The following is a 23703-nucleotide window of genomic DNA, read 5'->3' as shown; positions in this document are numbered from 1 at the left end:
TATTATTAAAAATGCTGCTGAAAAGTTTATACATATGTGTCCGGCCATATATATCTTCTATCATTACTTAAGGCAAAATCAAAAACAAAATTGCAAAATAATAACCCAAGGAACCATTAAACCCTGCGTGCCTTTGAAGATCAAGAATAAAAGCCTAGGAAAGTATTTTTTTTTTTCTTATTTTTTTTCCTCCTTTTTTTTTCTTTTTTCTCTTTTTTATAGATAGCAAGTATATTTTTTTTCATAGAACTCTATGAAGATTCTATAACTTCTTTCCATGTAGAAATAAGATATCATTTAAGATGTATTAAATTGCTTTTGATCATAATCCTCTGTAAAAGCTAAAGTTATTCACTTAACAGGAACTCTTTTTTTCCTTGTCCAAATGTCACAAGCCTGACGCGTTACTGTACATATTGCTAGCAGAAGACGACTAGAGATACTAAACAAATACTGGAATTCACATTACAAACATACTGAACCAACAACGATGCCAGGCACCACTTCCTCTGTAGTTTCATGGACAGCCTATTTTGCCGTAGCCCAGCTAGGGTGATACGAAGCTTGCAGAAATGGCCCGATAATAGCTTTAGAACGTGATGAGTTGGGAACGAAATCTTACCCATGACACCTCCGCGGTAGGAAGGAAGTGTTGCTTTATGTGTGCTGGGTTGCGGTCATGATATTTCACATAGTTATATACAGAGAATCACTCTCGAGTTCAAACCAAGATAAGGAACAGGATATGGGGGCTGGGGAGGGTTATGAATTTTTAAGGACTCTCTTTTTCTAGAGGTCATTCTCAAACACTGATTATGTCCCTACAGTTTTAGTGTAGGGATTCAGTCATCAAAGGTTGTGATTGCAAAGCGGCGAGACAGCTATACTGTCTTCATGGAGAATGCCCGCCTAACCAAGGACATCTAAGACTAACCATAATCAAAGCCCAGGGACATCATCTTCAAACATCTTTGGCTACTGTTTCTTGGCGATGCAGTCATTTTCGAAAGACAAACTATAAAATAACCACTGCTCTCATGTTTCCTTCCACCACGTTAACACTCAAAACATTCCGGAATGAAATTTAGAAGGGGAATGAGAGAATGACAAGCGTTTGGACAGACAAATCTCGGATCCTCAGGTCACCGATTTGAAATGGGAGAATCATTTCCACTTAGTCTCTGGACAGTGAAGCTATCCTAATTCCCCAGAAAACCCATGCAAAGTGCTTTTAATATTCTGTCCTTTGCATTTCCTTAATAGTCGTGGTTTCGTGACGGATGCAGAAATCCACAAAAGGTGATACTTTCAGACAAGCATATGTTGCATCCCATAAATGATATAAAAGAATAAAAAAAAAAACCTCACGTACTGATAAATAAGGGACTCAGTGGTTAAATAAAAAGGGAAAGACACATGTCTTCCTTCAATCTGATTAGCTAAGCTGAGCAGGTCCCTCACCAGCCGCGCCCTGCTGCAGCTGCTGGGCACACAGAGCCGTATTGACTCCGGGGGCACAGCCCCACCAAAGGCAGGCTTTCTTCCCCTCTTGGCAGGGCCCTGGGGTGGGAAGCTACCCTTCCTAACCATATTCAAAGAGCCAAAACTACAGAACAGGACTTGTATGTCTCTTTTTTCCCCCTCCTGCTGTTGCTTTGTGTATGCGTGCCTCTAATTTGAGAAGCTTTAAATACATTCCACGTTGGGGACCCATCTGAGTGCTGCAATGTCATGAAGGCAAACACACAAAAATAAAAAAAATTAAAAAAATTCCCAAAACAAAGGTCTCCTAAGAATGCTGTCGCATGCACCTGTGTGACCCAAGAGGGGGAGTTAGGCAGGTCACAACAGACGGTCCGAGTCTTCTACATGACAAAATCTCCTCCTACAAATGAAAATCCCACGTCTTTGCTTCCCACGAGTAATTAAGAAGAAAAGCCTCTTTTGTTGGGGAGGAAACAGAGGTGATATGACTAATGTGTGTGTGTGTATATATATATATATTTATATACATACAGAGCACAATGAAAAGCACAATCTTGCTAAAAGCTCTTTCAAACTGAAAACACCGATAAAAGCTTTTTCTTTTTTTTCCCCCCCTGTGTGAGTGTTTTTTGTTTAAACTCACAGCTATATACATTTTTATTTTATTTATTTTTTTTTTGTACAAAGTTTCTTAAATAGAGTTCAGGCTGGCAAAACATCTCTTTGCACAGAACTGTACGAATTTCACTGCATAGTCAATGCTTTTATTTTAATAATAAAATTCTACTTTTCCCTTCTCTCTGGAATACAGCTCCACATGCTGGGTAAAAGCCCAGAGACTCTTTCTTCGCTTAAGTAGAGCCATCCATCCATTGTATGGTACATAAAGAAACTTTTTGTTTTTTTTAATTATAATTAAAAAATATTCAGTGTCCCTGGCTGAGTTCCAGAAGTGTCAGCTGCTACCGTGACGTTGGGAGCATCCCACGTCCTCGCAGTGGCGACGACCGGGTGACACTAATCGTCTGTCGCGGCGGCGGAGATCTTAAAGCAGTATGGGGACAGAAAGGGATACGTTTCACATTTCGTAGGGTCGGAAGTTGATCTTGTCGTCCTGGGGAGAGCCACGGGGAGGGGTCCGCAGGGGCCCGGCGACCGCCCTTTCTGTCGCAAGTCGGCGGGGCGAAAAGCATTCCCGGGGCGCAGGTTCTCGCTCTTTCTCTCTGTCTTCCACGTGGCTGCGCGCAGGGGCGGCGGAGGGGAGGGGCCCGCACAGCTATACCCGCGTGGTCGAGTGTCCGTGCGGCAGATTCGTACTGTTCTGTCCCCCGCTGAAGGTGTTGAAGGTGTGCAGGGGCTGCATGCCCGTGAGGGTGTTGGGAATCATGGTGATGGTGTTGGGCGTCATGAGTGGGATGTCGTCCGGGGAGCGGCGCAGCGTGAGCGTGTAGTCCGGCGGGCAGGTGAGCCGCAGCGTGTCGTGGGCCTGCAGCGACTCGCACTCGTGGTCGTGCTCCAGCTGCTTCATCTGCAGGGACATGATCTCCTCGTTCTGGATGTGCGCGATGTCGTTGGTCGTGTTGCGCTGCGGGCTCGGGCGCCGGTGGGTCTCGTGGCGCCGCTTGTCCTTCTTGTAGTACAGCGCCGCGAAGGCCAAGATGTTCAGGAAGAGCAGCGACGCCCCCACGGCGATGGTGACGCTCAGCTCGGTGGAGTAGTCCCGTTTGGTCTCGATGAGGACCGTCGTGTCCTCGGGCCCCGGCTTGTGAGGGTCCTTGGAGTGCTTGGGGTTGTTGGCGGGCGTGATGGCCGGGCGCTTGGTGGTCGGCCAGATCTTGGCCGGAGAGCGCCGGGTGCCGTAGGGGAACGACGTCATGTCTGGCGGGGGGACCTTCGTGGTCGTGGACACGTACTGGAATATCTCGTTCAGGTTGTGCAGATGGGGCACCAGTTCCAACCAGAAGGCCACCTTGGTGGCTCGGTAGTGGTCTCTCACTCTGGGCTTCAGGCCGATGTGCAGGTACAGCTGGTCCTTGGGGTTGTACTTGGTCCAGGCCACTTCCTCAAAGCGGTTGGGTTTCGTGTGAATGAACTTGGTGTCCTGAGGCACCGGCTGGTTAGGGTCCCTGGGAAAAGGAGGGAAGAAAAAAAAAAAAAAAAAAGAAAGGTCACACTCTTCCATATTTGCCATGAACATCTCTCAATCCAATGCACTGGGAAATTATAATCCATTCATCGTCGTATTTATCGATGAGCATGAAATATCCAAGCAGCAACAGGCACACTCCGCCTTGGTCCAAGATATGTCTACCATTTTGGTGTTTTTCTTTAAGAGCCCTCTTTTTTTTTTTTTTTTTAATCTTAAATCTAGTGGAATTGTGGCATTTCTCATAACATCTCTACTATTTTTTTAAATTCAGCAAATGATCTTCAACATTGAATGGAGAAAAAAGGAAAAATAAATGTCTCTAGGAAATCTTTTAATATCTCAAGTTCAACTCTTTTTGAGGGATAATTCTCATCTGGGAGGGAGTGGTTTGGCCCCAGGGGGATATTTGGCGATGTCTGGACACATTTTTGGTTGTCACATATGGACACAGGTCAGGGATGCTAAACATCTTCCAGTGGACCGGGAGAGACCCCCACTGCAAACAAGTTTTCTGGCTCCAAATGTCAACAGTATCAAGGTTGCAAAATCCTGACTAAGACGCTATTGTTCAAAAAGTGGGCATTCTCTTTCTTGCTCAAGAATTGCTTTTGAAACAAATGAATAGGTGATGCAGTTTTAACAGCTAAACTATATATTGAAAGTCAAATAAAAATAGGCTTTATAATTACAAAATGTCTGTAAGTAGACATATGCAGCTTGTTTTGGCTCTTTATTTGAAAGGGAATTACTTTGTGAAGACTGAGTTAGGAAAAGATCAAACAACATTCTATTAACTGTAAGAAGTTCGGGAAAACGGTACTTTTAGACATGGTGAAGTTAACATGTTTAGGGTAAATAACACACCAGGCTTAGTGTGCTTGTCAACTATGACCCAGGGAATTATCTTACAATTATTTGCACAGCTGGGCACAGGTAGAAGAATTATAAAGATTTAGAGATAATCCAAAACACAGAGAACTTTCAAACATCTTTGCAGCCAACTGTTTTAAGATAACACCTCCCCTCCTAAAAAAAGATACCAAATTCTCATGTCTTCCATTTTTTATGCTTGGTAAAGTGAGCCGTCAAGGAAATTTCATCTTTATGTTTATTTGTTATACAAAACAACTTGAGATTATGCATGGCAAAATGTCACCCAGTGGTTAGCACTGAACGTTTGGACGTGATGTTCAGACCCAAACAAGCTGGGAGTTGCAATACCTCCAGGTGCACACTAATGTCTGCCTTCCAGGTAACTATTTTCTGGCAGGACTTTTAGGAAATTGGCTCCAGCCATTGTGTATTTGCTTGCAAGACAGAAAACTGGGCGACCGGAAAGTCCTCCTTGAAATTCTTGCTTCTACCATCCTTACCACACATGGTGCAGGATTCAGACAATATACTTGACCCACAGGTGCCACATGTGGTGAAGGGAAAGATTTCTCTTCAATCTGAGGTGGTGGTAAAAAAAAATCACGTCCATGTAGCTCTACCTCTTTACCACTATGAAATCTTGAGCAAGTTTCCTAGCTCCCACTGGCCCTACCTTACTCATCTGTATAGTAGATGAAATTACTAGGCTTGGAGATGAAAGTTAAAAGATAACTACAGCTGGGTGCGGTGGCTCACACCTGTAATCTCAGCACTTTGGGAGGCCAAAGCAGGAGGATTGCTTGAGGGCAGGATTTTGAGACGAGCCTGAACAAGAGCGAGACCCTGTCTCTACAAGAAATTGATAAATTAGCTGGGTGTGGTGGTGCACATTTGCAGTCCCAGCTCCTCGGGAGGCTGAGGCGGGAAGATCACTCGAGCCCCCGAGTTTGAGGTTGCTGTGAGCTGTGATGACGCCACTGCACTCCAGCCTGCCGGACAGAGTGAGACCCTGTCTCATTAAAAAAAAAAAAAAAAAAAAAGTAACTATAAAATTCCTGCCATATGGTAAGAATTCAAGAAATATTATCCTCTTTCTTCCAATATATAAATTAGAACGCTTATAATATTGCCAGGGAGGAAGGACTATAAAATAATATACTATATTTCAGACTATATACTATACACTGTATATTGTATCCAGTGTGGAGTGTATACAAGTATACACTGTGTATTTATACCATATAAAAGTATACCACAGTTTATACAGTATATTAATGGTATATAATGTAGAGTACATGTGTATATGTGTGTATCTATCTGTCTTGATAGATAGATGGTGTATACTGTGTTATAGAAGGAAAAATACATTTACCTCTAACTTTTAACTAAATATACACTAACTGATGTGCTTTTATTTTACTAACAGGACAAACAAAAATCCCATATAGTATTATAGGTCCTTATATCATGAGCTTATTTATTTATAAACATGAATATATTTGAAAATAATCTGCTTTTTATTATTTATGCACTCTTATATGGTATTTAGAAAAATGATGAATTCAAAGTAGTACCTCAAGTTTCTTTTACTCAAGCCTTTGAAATAATGTTTCTACTTATTGTGTCTAAATAAATTTATGTACACACAATAGAAAATAGAAATAAATATTTTAGAGAAAAAAATCCTATTTAATTGGAATTGTGATGGAAATATTTTTATTGTTCTTAAAGAAATGAAAGAGAGTGAGGAGTCCTACTTTTTCTTCATTGCTCTGATTTTACTGAATCGGGTCTATTAGATTTGTTGACCTTTTATTAAGCTGTGGGCATCTAAGAAAAAGAGTATTCTGTTCATGTTGGCTCCTAGGCTATTTTTGAAGAAATTGCGTGTCCATTTGAAAGGTAAAAAAAAACCCCACATTTGTATTGTTCTCTAAGAATAAAGCAGAGGATTTGGAAAATCCAGATAAGTAAGCTCTAGGCTGATACGATCTGTCTATTAAAGTTCTTGGAGATGCACGGTCAGAATTCTTACAGCAAGATAAACTCGTGGAGATTATGAGAACCCAAGCCATTCTCTCTCGGCAAACACTCCAGAGACAGTAAGATCGGTAAGTGGGATACCAGTGTTTCATTTTTTCAGACTTTGCTTCAGCATAAGAAATGTTCTAATTCCTGTGAGTAAAATTAAAGATTATAATGATTAAGGATAAAAACACAGTCTTGTCTCTCTAGTAAAGACTCAAAGCGTATCATGTTATATTCCCCAACACCTAACGCATATAGTTCTGCCTGTCCTGTTTTATTTGAGACACAGTACTGGTAGCGGATAATCAAGTGTTATACTAAGGTCCTCAGGTTCATTTCATTAGCCAGAGATAGATGCGGGGTTATTACTGCTGTAAAAATGTCAGCAAAACCTCTCCTCTGCTCCTTTAGGTAGTACATCTTTCCTTACACCTAAAACCTTGTCCAAGTTAACTCTCTGTTATGAAGCTAGAATATTCCGCGGGACTCCCGTGGGTCCCCCTGAGCTCCAAGTGGGAATGTTCATCCATTCAGCTTAAAATAACTTTTGGTAAAACATGATCACATTTAAAATCAGATTTATGTTGCGACTCTTTCTAACCCATCTTCCCTAAATGCCTCATTCCGGCTTTCTTTTCCCCAAAGGCTTGGCAATGGTTGATGATAATTTAATCCTAAGATACCAGCAAATTCCAAAGCAGAGACAGCATCCGAAGCAAACAGAAGATATGAACCATTCCACCATATCGACACCAGACTCGCAGCAACAGAGTCAAAAAATCAAGATGTGTGTTGGCTTTCTTTGCCATGACAGAACTCTCTTCCTATTTCTGAATACCTTTAGCACATAACATCTTCAATATCTAATGAGTTGTTTAATTGCTTAAAGTACTGCTCTTTGTCGTATCTTGTATTGACACTAAATAGTTTCCCTAACTCCCTTTTATCCACATCTTTCCGCACAGAACTCAAACTGAGTTATTAGTCCCTGATCAGTGAGCACCTGAATGCCATCCACCAGGTAGGACAAACTCCTTTACTCCTCTTCCTAAAAAAATATTTTATAAGAAAAGTATTTTAATTCTCTTCAACCCTTTTCAAACATTGGAGTTCGTTTTCATTTTTCCTTGACACTGTTTCTCATTTACAAAAAACGTTTGAAATCTGCCATGTCTATAATGCCACCTCATGCTTGGGCTTATGTGGTTCTCTTCCAGCAAGATTTTAGTCCTCTGACTTGGACCATTGAAACACCTCCCAGCTATAGGGAAATCTCCCTCAGGCACAGGTCTGACAATCTATTAATAGTTCTCCATTAGAGATACAAAGAAAGAAATTGCAAGGACCACTTATGGCCTTGCCATTCAGAGATTATCAATATCCTGTCTCAGTCAGGGTTTTCCAGGTTTAGAGGCTCACTGGGAACTTTGTCTTCATTCCTACCATGCGTGCATGCTATCTTTCTGAGACAGGACAGCCCTCTCTCCTAACATGCTTATGAAAACAAACTGGTAACATGATGGTTTGCAAGCGAAGATCCAAGTGTTCCTCCTTCCCTCCTTCCTTCTACTTTCTTCCTTCCCTCCCTCCTTCCTTCCCTCTCATCCTCCCTGTATCCCTCTCTCCTTCCTTCCTTCCTTCCTTCCTTCCTTCCTTCCTTCCTTCCTTCCTTCCTTCCTTCCTTCCTTCCTTCCTTCCTTCTTTCTCTCCTTCCTTTCTTCCATTCTTTTCCCTTGCACACACACCCAAGATTATTTTTCTGCACTCACCAAAATACAAAAAGTCGGCATACCAGATATATGTAGCTTCCAACCTAGACTGAAGGTCAGAACTGTTTGCCTTGCAGTCCTTAAAGAAGCTGCAAAGTACCAACCACTTTATTTGGGCAAACCCATGACCTATCAGGAACACCAGGCTGCTGCGTGTAGGTGCACGAGGGTCGAAGTTCAAACACATGAGAATGGGAAGCACGTCTTGGTGCAACGGAAGACCCTCAGCACTGTTTTGTGTTAGACAGGTTACAAGCTGTGCTTGTTGCTAAACCCCTGCCGTTTTAGTGCATAAAGGGAACAGCGACGACGACATGCAAAGCTATCCTGTCCTATTCTGTGGGTCACTCTCTGAGTGTGTCAGAGTTCAAGGCAGCAGCTCACACAGTGACAACGCATGGCTCGTCCTAGACTTCTGCCCTAACGGTACCGTCCTTGTTCATTCTCCTCACCTCCACCAGGGAAGCAGCCCCTGGTGGTCGGGGAATTTTCCTCTGCACAAGACTGACCACATCACCCAATTAAAAATGAACAAATAACTAGCAAGTGCTCCTTAAGCCATCCCCTGACAAACACCTAAACCACTGGACTCCGCTCAACTGCAAAATGTCCCGTTTTTTGGTTCAACCAGCCGCTGCTGAAATGGGGTCACCTAAGCTATTTCCATTTGAAGTCGCACTTTGAATTTCACCTGAGTTGTGAAGTTCTCAGCAACTTCCTTTAAGAATCATTTGAGTCACTCTGATGACCCTCACACGAATGGAGAAAACTCGCTGTGTTAATAGGTTGAAGGGCTTTTGCAGTTCTGCCTCCTGTGGCCTGAAGAAGCAAAAATAGCTCCTCTTTGGACAAAGTCCAGATGCTTGAGACCGACATTCAGGGCTCTGCTTCCCTTAGTGAAATCTCTGCCTGGAACTTTTCAGTCCAGGAGGATCGGAGCTGTCTCTCCACGTTCAAGTGCTTGTCCCAACTCCGTGGGTTCCAGTGACGTGACTGCTTTGATGAAAGCTGAAAGCCCCTAAACACAGACCACTGATGGCAACATGAACGTATGTGTTCTGTTCTTAGTCCCTGTTATACAGCTTACTCTACACTCCCGTGGCTGCATTCCCCAAAGGAAGGGTGTGAGCCGCGGATTCTATGCCAAGGCACTTTAAGAAATAGAATAAACGGCATTAAAACTCACTCCAGAACACTGTATTTTCAGTGCTCTCTCAGGCTCTGAGGATGTCTTTGTAAAAGCACGCATTTGGTGCTAGAAGTTCATCATCACCTCATGGAACTAATTAATTTCGTTTATCTCTTTCCTTGCTTCCTTCTTTCCCGCTTTTCTTCCCTCCCTCTCTCCCTCCCTCCTTCCTTCCTTCCTTCCTTCTTCCTTCTTCCTTTCCAGGAGAGACCCAGCCTCAGACTCATAGCTTTTTCAGGCAGGAAGAGCTAATGAGAATTTAATATTAATAGCATTATTTCAGCCTCACTATTTTTTTAATAGTTCCATAACATGAACGATGAATGATTCTAGCTTTGCATCTAAACAAATCATATAATATTTCTTTTTGAAACAGGTAAGGTGGGGAAAGTAAGTGGTTTGAAGAAAGTCAGTAAAAAGAGTGTGTTGAGATGTGAAGTGAGTAACGCATGTGGATGCTAATATAGTGACGACTGACTGGCCGTGGCTTGGGAACCCACATGGAAGTCTTTATGCTTCAAGAGAATGGAAACCTTTGCAAGGGCAGACATCACCTGTCTTAGCGCTATGACAAATAGTCATGGGTTCGCCTTCCCAAGGTGTTACATGGATTGAATTGTGTCGTTCCCAAATTAAAATACACTGAAGTCCTACCCCAGCACTCCACAATGGGAACTTATTTGGCAAGAGGGTCACTGCAGAAACAATTAGTCAAGTTAAGCTGAGGTCACACTGGAGCAGGGCAGGCTCCTAATTCCACATGGCAGGTGCCATATTAAGAAGACAGGCGTGTGGAGACAGACACACAGATAGTCCATGTGACGGTGGAGTTAGAGATGGGGGCAATGTGTCTGCAAACCAAGGCGTGACGAAGATTGCCAGCAAACCACCGGAAGCTAAGAAAATCTCGCAAGTCTTCCCTTATGGATTTCAGAGGGAGCTTGGCCCTGCCAATACCTTCGTTTGGAAATTCTAGTCTCCCGAACCATGAGAGGATAAATTTCCGTTGTTTTAAGCTACACAGTCTTGGTAAATCTGTTACAGCAGCGTCAAGAGACTAATGAACAAGGTTGACTTAAAAACACTTTGGTGTCAATCATTTCCTTGTCCAGGACAGAACCTTTTGGTGACAGACAAGCACCTCCAGCCACTGTTGGCACCTCCTCCCTTCCCCAGGGGCCTCTAGGCAGCCTTTCTAAGACCAAATTTACAAAGTCTGAGCGTGGGAGGCTGGAGTCCATACAATACCATTTCCACTCCATGAACACGCCACACTTTTGCTAAGAGCACAAAAGATTTTTAAACCACTCACAGCCAAAAAACAAAACTAACAAAAAACTTGAAGTCCTTGTAAAAAATGATACCTACTAAACTCCTCAGCACTGAAACCTTTGGGAACCGCAAATTCTCTTAACAGGTACTGTCTAAATCTCGTGCACTGCAGGCTGCTGTGGCCTGGGAGCCTCATTCTGGCACTTGGGGTCACGTGGGAGGCGTCACCACCCCTCCCTGACACATGTATCTTCATTTTTAATCCAGTGCAAGGGGCTCTCAAGGTTAACGGCAGCAGCACAGGCAGCTGGAACAGAAGGCTGTCTCCTTAATCTCCACAACCATGTTACTGGACAAGGGAAAGTGAAAAGTTGTCACGATATTTGCAGCTATTTAAGAGGTGCTGGAGTCTATACTCTTAATGTTTGCTGAGAATCTGCTCAGTAGAATACTGGCAGACACTGTTGTTTGTGTGCTTTTAGGGTTCTGTATTTTCTACTAGACATGGGCCAATGAATGAGAGCTTCCCTTTGATATATACATATGTGTGTATATAGCAATATGATATATATCCCCCTTATTTCAGTGCAAGAGGCTCTCACGGTTAACAACAGCAGCACACGCAGCTAGAACAGAAGGATACCTCATTAATCTTCACGATTATGTTATTAAACAAGAGAAAGTGAAAAGGTGCCATGTATCTATAGCAATATGATATATATCATACATCTCCTTTGTTTTACATATATAGCAAGTGAAATATATATTAAATATGTAACTATATATAGATAAATATATATTAAAAATATAATCTAGAGAGATATATTGAATATACATATAATCTCTATATAGAGAAATATATATTTATATTCTCTATAATTATTATGAGATGTTTTTCATTCTTATGACTATGCAGTGAATACAGTTCCTGGTGTGGTGCATGTGCTTTGATAACCTTACTAGGTAACAAATGAGAAGAGGTCATGATTAGACTGGAAACCCTGTGATCCACTTTTACTGCAACAGTCAAGTGTATGTCAACCCTGCCCCAGCAGGTAGGAGCTATAGAATTTCTAGTATGCACCTAGCACTCTGGCTTGAGTTGGTAAAAATCTGCCTTGAGTTGAAACACTTCAGGAAAAAAGGAAAAAACAACCAAGAAGAACAACAGCAAAAACCAAGTTGCCATAGATGCTGTTGTCGTGCGTGTGTGCATGTGTGTGTGCATGTGCATGTATGTGTGTACCTGCATGTGTGCATGTGAGCATGTATGTGTGCATGTATGTGCACATGTTCATGTGTGCATGCATGAGTGTATGTGTGTATATGCATGTGCATGTATGTGTGCGTGTGTGTGAGCATGCATGTGTGCATGTGTGTAAGTATGTGTGCATGCATGTGCATATATGTGCGTGTGTGCATGTGTGCACGTATGTGTGTGCATGCATGTGTGTGCATGTGCATGGTATGTGTGCACATGCACCTGCATGGGACAGCTCATTCCATCATAGAAACAGCAACTACACCAGTGACCAAACAGGCGGGGAGGAGGACGCAGACGTCAGAGAGAACATACCCGGTTTTGGCGAAGTTGGTCCAGTAGGTCATGACCACGGCGCTCAGCATGACGTCGTTTTTGGAGAAGTTACAGCTGAAGAGCTCGGTGGGCCCAATCATGGGGATGCCGAAAACGTAGGGCACTTCGTCCCCGTGGGCCGAGTCCGCCCAGCTGGGCTTCATCTCGCTCTGGCAGTGGTGGTAGAAGGCGTAGAAGTAGGTGGGCGAGCCGTACTGCGCGTGCAGGTCGGCCGTGGCCACGGCCGGGGCCACCCACTGGTGGTCGGTGAAGAGGGCCACCAGGGTCTTGCGGCGCGTCTCGGGGTTCTCCTTGTCCGCCCAGTCCGTGTACATGAACTTGATGGTCTCCCGCAAGGTGTCCTTGCCCTCGGGGTAGCCGTACAGGTTGTCCACGAAGTTGGACACGGAGAAGTCGAAGTCGTTGGGCGTCACGCCGTCCTCGTTGTCCACGATGCCGTCCACGAACTTCAGGCCCTCGCCCTGGTTGACGCCCAGCATGATGTCGTAGTTGAGGAACTCGCCCTGCTCCATGAGGATCTGCGGGTCGTCGGGGATGACGTCGCCGTCGATGACCGGGCCGAAGGCGATGTGGTAGGTGGCCGGGGTGATGAGCTGCTGAATGAGCTCCTTGTGGTTCTTGCTGCGCAGGCATTCCACCACGTCCGTGGTGTCCAGCATGTTGCAGCCCACTTTGTCGGCCAGTATCCGAGTGTACTTGGCAGGCTGGTAGTTCACCGCCCAGCTGGACAAGGCCGTGCCGCTCTGGATGATGGCCTTCTGGAACAGACCTGCAGGTGCAAAATTGCGGACATGCAAATGAAAACCCGCACGAGAGAACGGCAGCTTTGAGCGAGCGAAGAAGGCTGCGATTGTCTCTCCGGCTTGTGAATCTGTGGCTATAGGACCATTCAGCTCTCTCAGGCTCCCTTTCACACATTTCCATTTCGTTTCCCCTTCCCCCCCCCCCCCCGTTCCCCCTGGGCATTCCTTTTATGGCATGTTATCCTACACACACACACACACACAACACACACAGAAGGGAGTTTTAGAAAATGAAACCATGCACCCGGCAGACACCTTTCCTGCAGCACTGAAAAAAAAAATATATGCACTTTCTCTTGCTTTCCCAATTTAGGGTGGTTTTTGCTTCCTTGCTTTCAGAGGTCGTAAGTAAAAATGCTCAGAGAGACTGCGTCCCCTATTCCCCAGAAAACATGCTTTGCACTCACAAGTGCTCAGAGGACCCTTTGTCTCAGGAGCAAAACCAGGTACCCCTTCGTTGCCACAAAGAGAAATCCACCGGAATCCATTTCAGACTGCTAGCTCAGGAAGGCATTTATAGTTTTACCCTCAGTCTAATGAAGATATTCGGACTTTACAATTAAAATACATTAATTAAATGAGCTATGCCTAAAGAAATCCTCAATTCAGTACTCAGCTAACAAGTATTTAAAGAAAAAAATCACTCATTTTAAAACTGCACCCATTCAGAACCCAGAGTTTTATGTATTTTATTCTGCCATATTTTTTTTTGATGTTTTGCTTGATTTATTTTTTCTATCGTTTCATTAAATACACAGTGTCTATCAGTAAGAAAATATTTATTACTATGTATTGTATTGTTAATAGCTTGCATATCTGTCTCTTTCATTATGTTGTGAATTTCTTCAGTACATGGATTTTATTAATCATTTTTATCTCTAGTAACTACAGCTGTTATCTACCACATTTTGAAAATGCCTCATTTGGTGAGAAACTTAAAAAACTTGGGCAATTTTAGGAGCAAAATTCTGTGTAGCTTAACGTTTTCCATCAGTTCAGTCTACTGCACGGATGTCCAGAAGTATAAAGTCTCTATTTTTAACCAGGACAGGACAAGAGCTAAGGGGTGTGTGTGTGTGTGTGTGTGTGTGTGTGTGAAAATCACGGTTCTATTTACGATGTCTTCCTGCTATTTCTGTGAATTCCAGCATGAGTTTGGCACCAGAGAGCAAAGCATTCAGCTGTGAGTCCAGAAGTTCATGCCCTGTCGATTTTTAAGGTCACGTAAGCAGTCAAATAGGAGGAAAATACAATTGTAATCGGGAAGATGTGATTTTAAAGATTGGACAGTTGCCCAGAGATGACATACAAAACAGAGACGTTAAACCCATCTGGCTTCACCCAATATGTCAGGAAAGCCACTTTGAGAATGTGTCCGTCAGAAATGTGCAAGTATTGACTTGAGTGTTTAGCTCTAAAGATGATTTTAAAGCACCCACAAAAAAACAATGTCAATGTTTGATCTAAGACTTCCGTATGTTAAAAGTCATAATTAGAAAAAAATGCTGCTAGAAATTCTTTTTTTATTCCCGTCACAATGACTGGCAATAATTTAGGTAGCAGTGTATATATAAGTAATATATATAAATTACATATCTGTATGTTACGGAAGTAATCTAACTCCTGAAAATATGCAAAAAAATTTGGATAAAGAAAAAAAATCACTCGTAATTCATACTTTAAAACACAAGATATCTTAGCATAATGAGTATGCTAGCAATTAGTCTAATTTCTTCTTACCTTCCCCCCACACCCCAGCGCCAAAGTCTGTTTTGCATAACTATCCACAATATATGCATAGCTGTCTACATTCTGTTTTTCAAGCTGTTGCGTATCTTAGGTGCAAGTCTCAAATTATTGTTCTTTTGAGTAAATGTGCATGGTTCCTTTTTCTTTAATCTTTTTGCACTTTTAGGTTTTCATTTCATTCTTAGCTGTGATAATAATAATAAAATTATCTCTTTCCATGTGCAATTTGATTCCATTAGACTAGATAACTAGATGGGGAATTCCTAAGGCAAAAAGTCTGGGTATATTCTGTAATTGTTGGTTATACTGCTGGGTTGTTTAAAAGAGCCGCCTTACAAAAACAGCCCATGCAAGGGAGTTGTTGCAGCGGATAATCATTTCTAATCTGCTCATTTAAACGATTGACATGCTTGCTCTAATGAGCCTGGCTTTCGTGTGTTCGGTTAATTGCAAAGTTGGTCCTGACTATTCTCTGAATCCTGAACTGTGATTCTATGGATTGAGAAAAGGGGGAACTTCGATATCTTGTAAAATGCCAGAGGAACCTATCAGACAAATGCTTGATCCGATTATTCACTTTTTTTTTAAAATAAAGGGTTACCATAAATGCGAACCTTCCATTCTGTCCCTATCTAGCATTGGTAAGAGGTCAAAGGCCCTTTTGTTTCACAGGCAAAGCATTATAAAATAAAGAATCAGGGAACTGAGATTTCAGAGGACTTAGAAATCCTCCGCAATCCTATCTTACTAATGAAGATATTGAGGGACATAAAGACTCAGCAACTCATCCACCGTGGTATAGGAAGTCAAGAAAATAACGTAATGCCATCATATAACACAGTGGCTCCGCCTTTAAAAATATATTTATGCATCCTGAAGTTGCTTTAAAGAAAGGTACTGTGAGATAACTTGAAAAGAAATAATTCCATTAAAGTTTTCAGTGCTTTTGATATAAACGGTTCCAACCGGTATGGTGTGGTTCGTAAGCCGCCCCCATGCACAGAACAGAATGTAACAGTATCATGACGATTTAGGTGGTTCTGATAAATATCGATTGTGCGTGGCCAGGGGACCCAGAGCTGGGTCAGCTTTGCAGATGTTCCTGCTTCTTTCTTTGTGGCCACAGCCCTGAAGTCACTCTCCTGCTCTGATTCCTGGGGACTTCTCTTTCAAATGTCTCATGTGACATGCCTGCGGCCCCCTCCCCAGTGCACGGCAGGGAATCCCGCTGAGTAAGTCCCCGGGGCGAGCCTCAGGCTCTAGGGCAGGGCGGAGGGTGTGCTGGGAGTGCCGAATACTCCTCCCAAGTGTGCGTCCCTTTGGTCCTCGTGACATGCATGTGTTTTGCAGTTGCCCTTCTTGTGCTTGGCTATGAGCAGTTTCCCCTGGCTATAATAAGCAGGGCACCCGGGAGCGTTTGGGACATCCACGGGGACAGGTAAGGGGCAGCGACCTGGGGACACTTCCAAGGGTCTTGGGCTAACGTCACCCAGCACGGCCCTCAGGTCCCTGTGCACCTAATTTCCAGGGAGATCCCTTCTGAAAATCATATTTGCAGTTGAGAGAGAGAGAGAGAGAGAGAGAGAGAGAGAGAGAGAGAGGAAGAGGGGGAAAGAGATGGAGAGAAATGAAGAGAGAGAGAAACAAACAAGGAGAAAGAAATGAGAGACACACACACACCACTCCTCTAGGGAATGTACTTCTGCAGGGACGCACCATGCTCTTAATGTTTGCAGAAGATACAAAGAATTAACATGAATTGGAGAAGTGACTTTTGAAAGCACATGGCTAAAACCCACGCTGATTATGAAATCTATAAATCTGCCTCCGATAACAACACGCTGTTTCTCTTTGACCTCACTTCTACCACGTTTAAATTAGAAGTTCGTAAAATTTCAAGGGGACCAAAATAAAGTCTGAATGGCAAAAGACACAGAGGCCTCCGGGTTTCTGAAGACGCTATTTTGTCATCATCGTGGTCACCCACATCTAATTGTCCTAAATTTAAACTAGGAGAAATAAAATAGTGAACACGTAGAAGGCAGGCAGAGTTGAAAGCAGAGACGAGGGGTGTGTACAAGCTCGCGGGGTTTCTGTTGAGGTTTTTAGAGAGACTTTGGGCAACCCGGCCGTGCAGCCCAGATGCCAACTCGGTGAGCATTCATTTCTTGGTTTGGGGGTCCTTCCCGCCCACCCTGGGGACAGCTTGGTTACCTTCTGAATAGTGCGATAAGGTCAGCAGGCTGACACAGGAGGCCCCGGCCCCGGAGCCAAAGATGGTCACTCTCTTGGGGTCCCCGCCAAAGGCTCCCACATTCTCCTCGATCCACCGCAGGGCTTGGATCTGGTCCAGAAGCCCGTAGTTGCCTTTCGCCGCCTGGTCGCCGGTACTCAAGAACCCTGCAAGAGAACACAGGGTATTTTGGGGTCCTCAGCTATAACATGCACACACACGTCTCTGCTAATTGAAAAGATATCTCACGGTTTATCTCGTTCTTTCTTTCCCTACCAAGTCCCCATGAATTAGAGCAGGGGTCTCCAACCTATGGTGAGTTGTATAATTATTTCATTACCTATTATTACAATGTAATAAGAATAGAAATAAAGTGCACAATAAAGGTAATGTGCTTCAATCATCCCGAAACCATCCCCCTACCTCCCTGGTCGGGGGAATAATTGTCTTTCATGAAAACGATCTCTGGACACAAAAAGGTTGGGGACCGCTGAGTTAGAGAAAACAGCAGAAAAATCGTTTGTGGTAGAGAGAATCATATTATATGAATAATGGTTGTTGTTGGGTTGACATTATGATAAAAACGTGTCATCTGTGAATGTGTATATATGGGTTTATATAGAAGGCAAAATTAATCTAAAATATTTATACCATGAAGCAACCTCAGGAGATCTTGTAAATTTTGCTGGAGTCAAGCTGTCATCCCTGTGCACATTTCTTTGTCTTTGAAAAATGCAACAGGTTCCCACGAGACATTTCTCAGGGCAGAAAGAATGCACGTGTGTGCTGAGGGGGTGTGTGTTCACGTGGGTGTCAGTGTGGAAGAGTTTGTGCCATTTATACAAAATCAGTGCAGGTCACTTTTTCCCATTGGATTAGTTTTTAATAGATTAATTTTGCTCCTTTTAATGCTTACAAATCAAAGTCAATTACAGGCATCAGCGGATCCCACTCTTAAATAGTCTTGTATGTACCTCTATTTCTGTATATAGCAAAAATATTAGTTACACACACAAAAAAATATAACTCTTTATCCTCAGCCACAAGCCACTGCATATTCAAATCTCCCCAACTGTCCCCAAAACATCATGGACTGGTCCTTCTGATTTTAAAAAGAAGCAGGATTCTCTAAGTCGACGATCTACATTTAGCTCAAGGCATCAACTTCTTAACTCCAGCTTAGAAGTTCAATAAGGTGATTCTGGTAGTTATTGTAGCAAAGTGATCAGTTACTCTATCTCATGTGCTGTTCCTTCCACATTGTAGAATAGCTTGACATGGGAAAAAAAAAAAACTGTTGTGCTCTGATGTTTTGAACTCTCTTTTTGTGAGAAGCCACACAGCCTCTTACTCAGATTCAAAACTGTGATTACTTTCTAAAGCATCCTGCAAGTTCAATTTGATGCACACGCTTTAATCCAAGTTTATGTCCAGGTCTGTACTGAATACGCCTTCCAAAGACAATGAGAAGAAACAAAGAAGTGTTAAAACCATGTTTTTAACCATGTCCACATTCTTAGTGGAGCCTCCCCCAAATACCCAACCCTGATGAGTGTCATATCTTTTTTCCAAGAGCCATGCCATCCGCTCATTTCAACGAATGCCTACTCTGTCATTACGGTCACCTGCACTCGTGTTTACAGGAAGACAAACTGATTCAAGCCCTAAAATAACATCAATCCAAACGAACTCCTTCAAGCCACATCCCTCGCCGGAGCTGACAGCATGCCAACGAGCTACTGTGTGCTGGCTTCCACATTTTAGAACCAAATGAGGCAAGCAGGGGACTGCAAAGCGATTGAGCCAGCTAGCTTTCCCGCCACGAGCTTTTTTCTGAGCACCTGCAGGACAATGCACTCTCAGAGCCAGAAGGGGGATCAGAAATGAATGGCCTGGCTCAAAGGAAGCTGCAGGACGGCTTTTTGTTCTACAATGACACACACACACAAAATCCAAGCTTGAATTGGGACTCACATCCCCTGTACCTGCAGATGAGGCAACATTACGAATGCAACGTTGCACACCGAAGACATATCCCCACATGCCACCCTCTCTGACGCTCCGAGGGATTTGATGTGAGAGCAGCTTTGATTAGTGGGGTTGTTCAGACATTACCCACCCCCCCTTATTTAATTAGTGATCACTAATTAGCGTTTTGTGCCAAAAATTTTCTGCAACACCTGCATTCGTCGCTAAATCTTTTGCACAGTCGTTCATAAAAGGACTCCCACTTTGCTTGGGAGAAAAAGACCCTTTCATGCAGTGTATCCACGACAATGGTGACAATGCCAGTTTAGGTGCCCCGTACTGACCATAAGGCAATGCTCTCTTCCCCTGTTAATGAAGGCAGTGATTACCCCTCAGGCTCAAGTAATTTTCTGGCAGAAGTATTCTGTCTTTAACGCATCCTTCTTCACTCACCTCTCTCCCTTCCTCATTTCTTGTAGAATGATCTACTTGCTTATTTTGTATCTGCGGGGCAGTAGAGGATGTGCAACACATGGCAGAATCACTGATCTTGCTTCTATCGGAAACCTTCCGTCCCTGGCAAAACGTGACTGTTGTAACCTCTCAAACCACAGGCTAATGACTACTCCCAGCTTTCAAGAAAATCGTAGTTCCTGTAACAGCGTCCTATTTGGGTAGTTTGATCTTTGCAATGTTGAATTCCTCCCCAGGGTCCCACAGAGCTGCCTGAGGGAAACAGCTACTCACGCATCCCCAAAGTTTAGCAAATGAACGTGGTGTTGTTGACACCACTGTTGCCATAGTGTTCCCCGTGGCATCTTCAGAATTTACTGCAATATCAAGGGATTTTTTTTTCTTTCCTAATTTAAACTATCAACAGAGGAGGTCCTGTTTCCGGGACAGAATGAATGCAAACAATTTTATTTTCTTTACGAGAGGACACTGCTTTCATATTCTGAGTGGCAAAACACAGTGTGATTTGATAAATCAAATTTAAGATGCATGTGGGTTTACCAGCATTGAATTCAATGAACCCAGAAAGTGAGGGTTGGAGGAAAGAATGAATTGTTTTTCTTAAGGCCCCTGATCTGTGATAGTGAGATCTGACTGCCAATCCACCATCCACTTTATTGATCTGAACTCGGCCAGGAATTCCCAAGAATAAGATTGGAGGAGAGAGGCTGACAGCCACAGTGTAGCTGTGTGATGGGATGTTGTCACAGCCAGGAAAGGAAAAAATTTTCTTGGCAAAAATGTCTTACTTGTAAATAAAGAGTGATCTTAAAAAATTCTAGATGTGTGATATTTTTTACCAGTTGTGTAGACACCAGGAACACTGCAGTCCTAGGTCACTAGGGTTTCCCTTCTCATTATAGAAAGCAAATGATGGTCGCTAATCGCTTTGGAAACAGAGCCGTCCGTGCTACCCAAACTGAGTGCTGATCCTGAGAAGTCTGACCCCAGGGAGATCATTTCACTTTAAATGTATGTTCTAGACAAATTAATAAAATAAGCCACTTGCTTGTCTAAAACAAATGGCCCCTTTCATTGACAGCAACTGTCTTTTTCAAGCCCGCTAAGAATTTTAGCTGATGAAATATTTGGCTTTTGAGATTTACTGTGCCTGAAATGAAGCTCCTACATCAGTAACCTCTCCCCCAACCATTGAACAGTGAAAGAAACAAGAGACCATTTGAACTAGAACAAGTTAATGGCTACACCGAAGCCAAGTTTCATTCAGGGCTGTGAGAGGAACAACAAAGACAAAAAATATGTATAAGAGGTGTGCTCAGTGTGCTTCGTGGAAAAGGTGTCTACAAACAGAAATCACATTTTCCCGCTACGTGTCGAGTGAAGTAGATATTGTGTTAAAATGAGCGTTTTTATGTGGGCTTAAAATTGCTGCTAGAATAGAAAAGTTTCAGATTTTTATTACAGGCAATAATATCTAGATTTTTCTTCTTCTTTTGAACTATAGCACTGAGCGTAGGAGAATAATTCCAGGTCTTTGCATGCACTACAAATCAGTGGTAAGAATTCTAATGGGGTCAGAAGCTGTTGCCCTTTTGTTAATGTGTGATGTGATGTTAAAGCCAAAATCCATTTTCTATTAGCAGATCACTCCTTACCTAAACACAGTAGGTGTTTTGTGTGTGTGTGTGACAAATAATTAGAAGATACTTAAGTGAATACAGATGTTAAACATCTTTTACAACTTTAGTGTGTGTAATTCATCTGTTGCTGGTGCATAGATACAATATACACATATAATCATACATATGCATGTGTCTGTACATACACACTCATACACACACGCGCACACTTAAATTAAAAAAGTGAAACCAAACAGGAAATATTTAAATAAAAATTCTTCCCTGAGAATATACTAGATTTAGTTTAGATCTCACAAATAAGCCCCTAATGAAATCTGCCTAAAATGAGAGTGGAGGTATAAAAAATGAAAATCAGTCAAATAGCTGCAAATCTATAATCTTGGTTGTCTATAGGAAATCATTCATTAGTCCATTTGCTGCAGGGTGAAACTTAAATTTTCTGATCAAAGTCATGTATGGGCCGGGCGCGGTGGCTCACGCCTGTAATCCTAGCACTCTGGGAGGCCGAGGCAGGTGGATCGCTCGAGGTCAGGAGTTCAAGACCAGCCTGAGCGAGACCCCCGTCTCTACTAAAAACAGAAAGAAATTATCTGGCCAACTAAAATATATATAGAGAAAAAAATTAGCTGGGCATGGTGGCGCATGCCTGTAGTCCCAGCTACTCGGGAGGCTGAGGAAGTAGGATCGCTTAAGCCAAGGAGTCTGAGGTTGCTGTGAGCTAGGCTGAGGCCACGGCACTCACTCTAGCCAGGGCAACAAAGTGAGACTCTGTCTCAAAAAAAAACAAAAAAACAAAAAACAAAGTCATGTATGATTTAACAAAGGCCACGGGCTGATACAAAATGGGATGGAAAGGAAGGAAAACCATGTGTTGCTTTCAAATTCTTATGGATTGCTTCTAATTTTAGTTTTTATTTTACTTCAAAAAGAAATGAGCACTAAGAGGCCACTCTTCTATTATATCAGACTATCACATCGGTATTGCACAGAACCAAATCTATTTCCAATGTCAGTGGAGAAAATCTAAGAGGATGATAAAGGACACATGATTTTTATAGCACAGGTTTCCAAACTTGGGACCCATTAAATTACTACTGGTATTCCTTGCACCATTTTCCAAAAGTATATACTATCCCCCACACATTTATCTAGAATGAGGCTGCACAGTTTTTTTTTAAGTGCTTTAGTTGAACTTACAGTAATTCACAAAACTGAAATTGATTATATTTTAAAAACAAAAAAATGTGCAATATTAAATGCAGTTTGTTTTTGCCACAATAAATACCTAAACTTAAAGATAGTTCATAAATGAGTTTCACAGTGATAAAAATTTGGGACTGTCTAGTCTGTAGTGAGCCAACTTTATAGTCTTTTTTAATTGAAAACTTCATCCTTGAACATTTCTCCAGAATTGTTGAGGACACTCATTCAGTTGGCTGTCAAATCCTGTGGGTTTTATTTTGCAAATAGCTTATACATCTGGTCAATCCTCTGAGTCTGCGCCTTAGTGCCTGAGATGGGAATTACAATTCTCTGGCCCCTGGCTCATTGAGTCCACAGCCTTTCTAGAATTTCTACTCCATCAATACGGCCATATAGTCATGTGGATGGATAAAACCCATGACAATGAAAAGTTGAAACATTTGTCCCAGAAGTTCTGTTTCTTAGAACATGTTCAAGAATAGGAAGTTTGTTGACTAGACTCTACTGGCTGGATCCACATAATGGGATGGTATTCATTTGCATAAAGTGATCAGGAGAATTTATATGTATGGACACAGAAACATATCTACGGTGTCTCAAGAAGAAAAAACAGTAGGTTGCTAATATCATGGATCATATGATCTCATTTTTATTTAAAAAATATAATCTGGAAGGACATAGAGCAGTTAAATGTGATTATCTCTAGGTACGTGGTTATAGGGGATTTTCTCACTTTATTTTTAATATCTGTTTGTGTTTTGTTCACAAGGTACACCTCCTTCTTTAGCAGTCACAACCACAGACCCACACCCATACATCAAGTGTGTTGTAAAACCAAATTCACTAGTGGGGTTCAAAGCCCTTTCTGTGTGGGCATAACTGACCGCCTGTATGCACGCCTTGCTTATGTTTCTTAGGTTGCAAATTTGCTACATTATTTGTTAACTACTTCCGGAATATGCGTTGCATTTCAATATCTGTTTTCCTTTTTATATGCATTCACTTAAACTCAGGATGTCCTCTGCAGGGCTGCCATGAGCCCAGAGATGGCCTTGAAAACGTTGCCAACGCATGCATTTTGCCTGTGGATAGGGCAGGACACCAACCCGCACCACTGGCTGCTGGAACACAGCGCCACCTGCAGGCCTGCCAGTGCCCTGTCATCTCTTCTCCTCTACCTATGTGGGCTCCGTTTCAAACCATTTTCTGATTATTATCTTCACTCTATCAACACAATAAATGGCTTTCACTGAATTTGTATTATGGGACTT

The 23703-nt window shown here is 42.6% G+C and overlaps 1 protein-coding gene across 1 annotated transcript in view; it reads right to left on the bottom strand.

The window, feature by feature from the left end:
• Nucleotides 1–2084: 2084 nt before the first annotated feature.
• The window catches only part of NLGN4X (neuroligin 4 X-linked), a 262042-nt gene continuing 240423 nt past the window's right edge, over nt 2085–23703 (bottom strand). Inside the window, exons 4-6 of the mRNA XM_045538117.1 lie at nt 17129–17314; nt 12342–13131; nt 2085–3611 (exon numbers count right to left, since the gene is read on the bottom strand). Of these exons, the coding sequence (XP_045394073.1) occupies nt 2762–3611; nt 12342–13131; nt 17129–17314 (1826 nt within the window). The 3' untranslated portion in view covers nt 2085–2761. The remainder of the gene's footprint in view (nt 3612–12341; nt 13132–17128; nt 17315–23703) is intronic.

This window comes from Lemur catta, chromosome X, assembly GCF_020740605.2.
Source record: "Lemur catta isolate mLemCat1 chromosome X, mLemCat1.pri, whole genome shotgun sequence".
Classification (NCBI taxonomy): domain Eukaryota; kingdom Metazoa; phylum Chordata; class Mammalia; order Primates; family Lemuridae; genus Lemur; species Lemur catta.
Note: the sequence above shows the minus strand (reverse complement) of the source record. Positions and strands in the feature narration are given on the sequence as shown.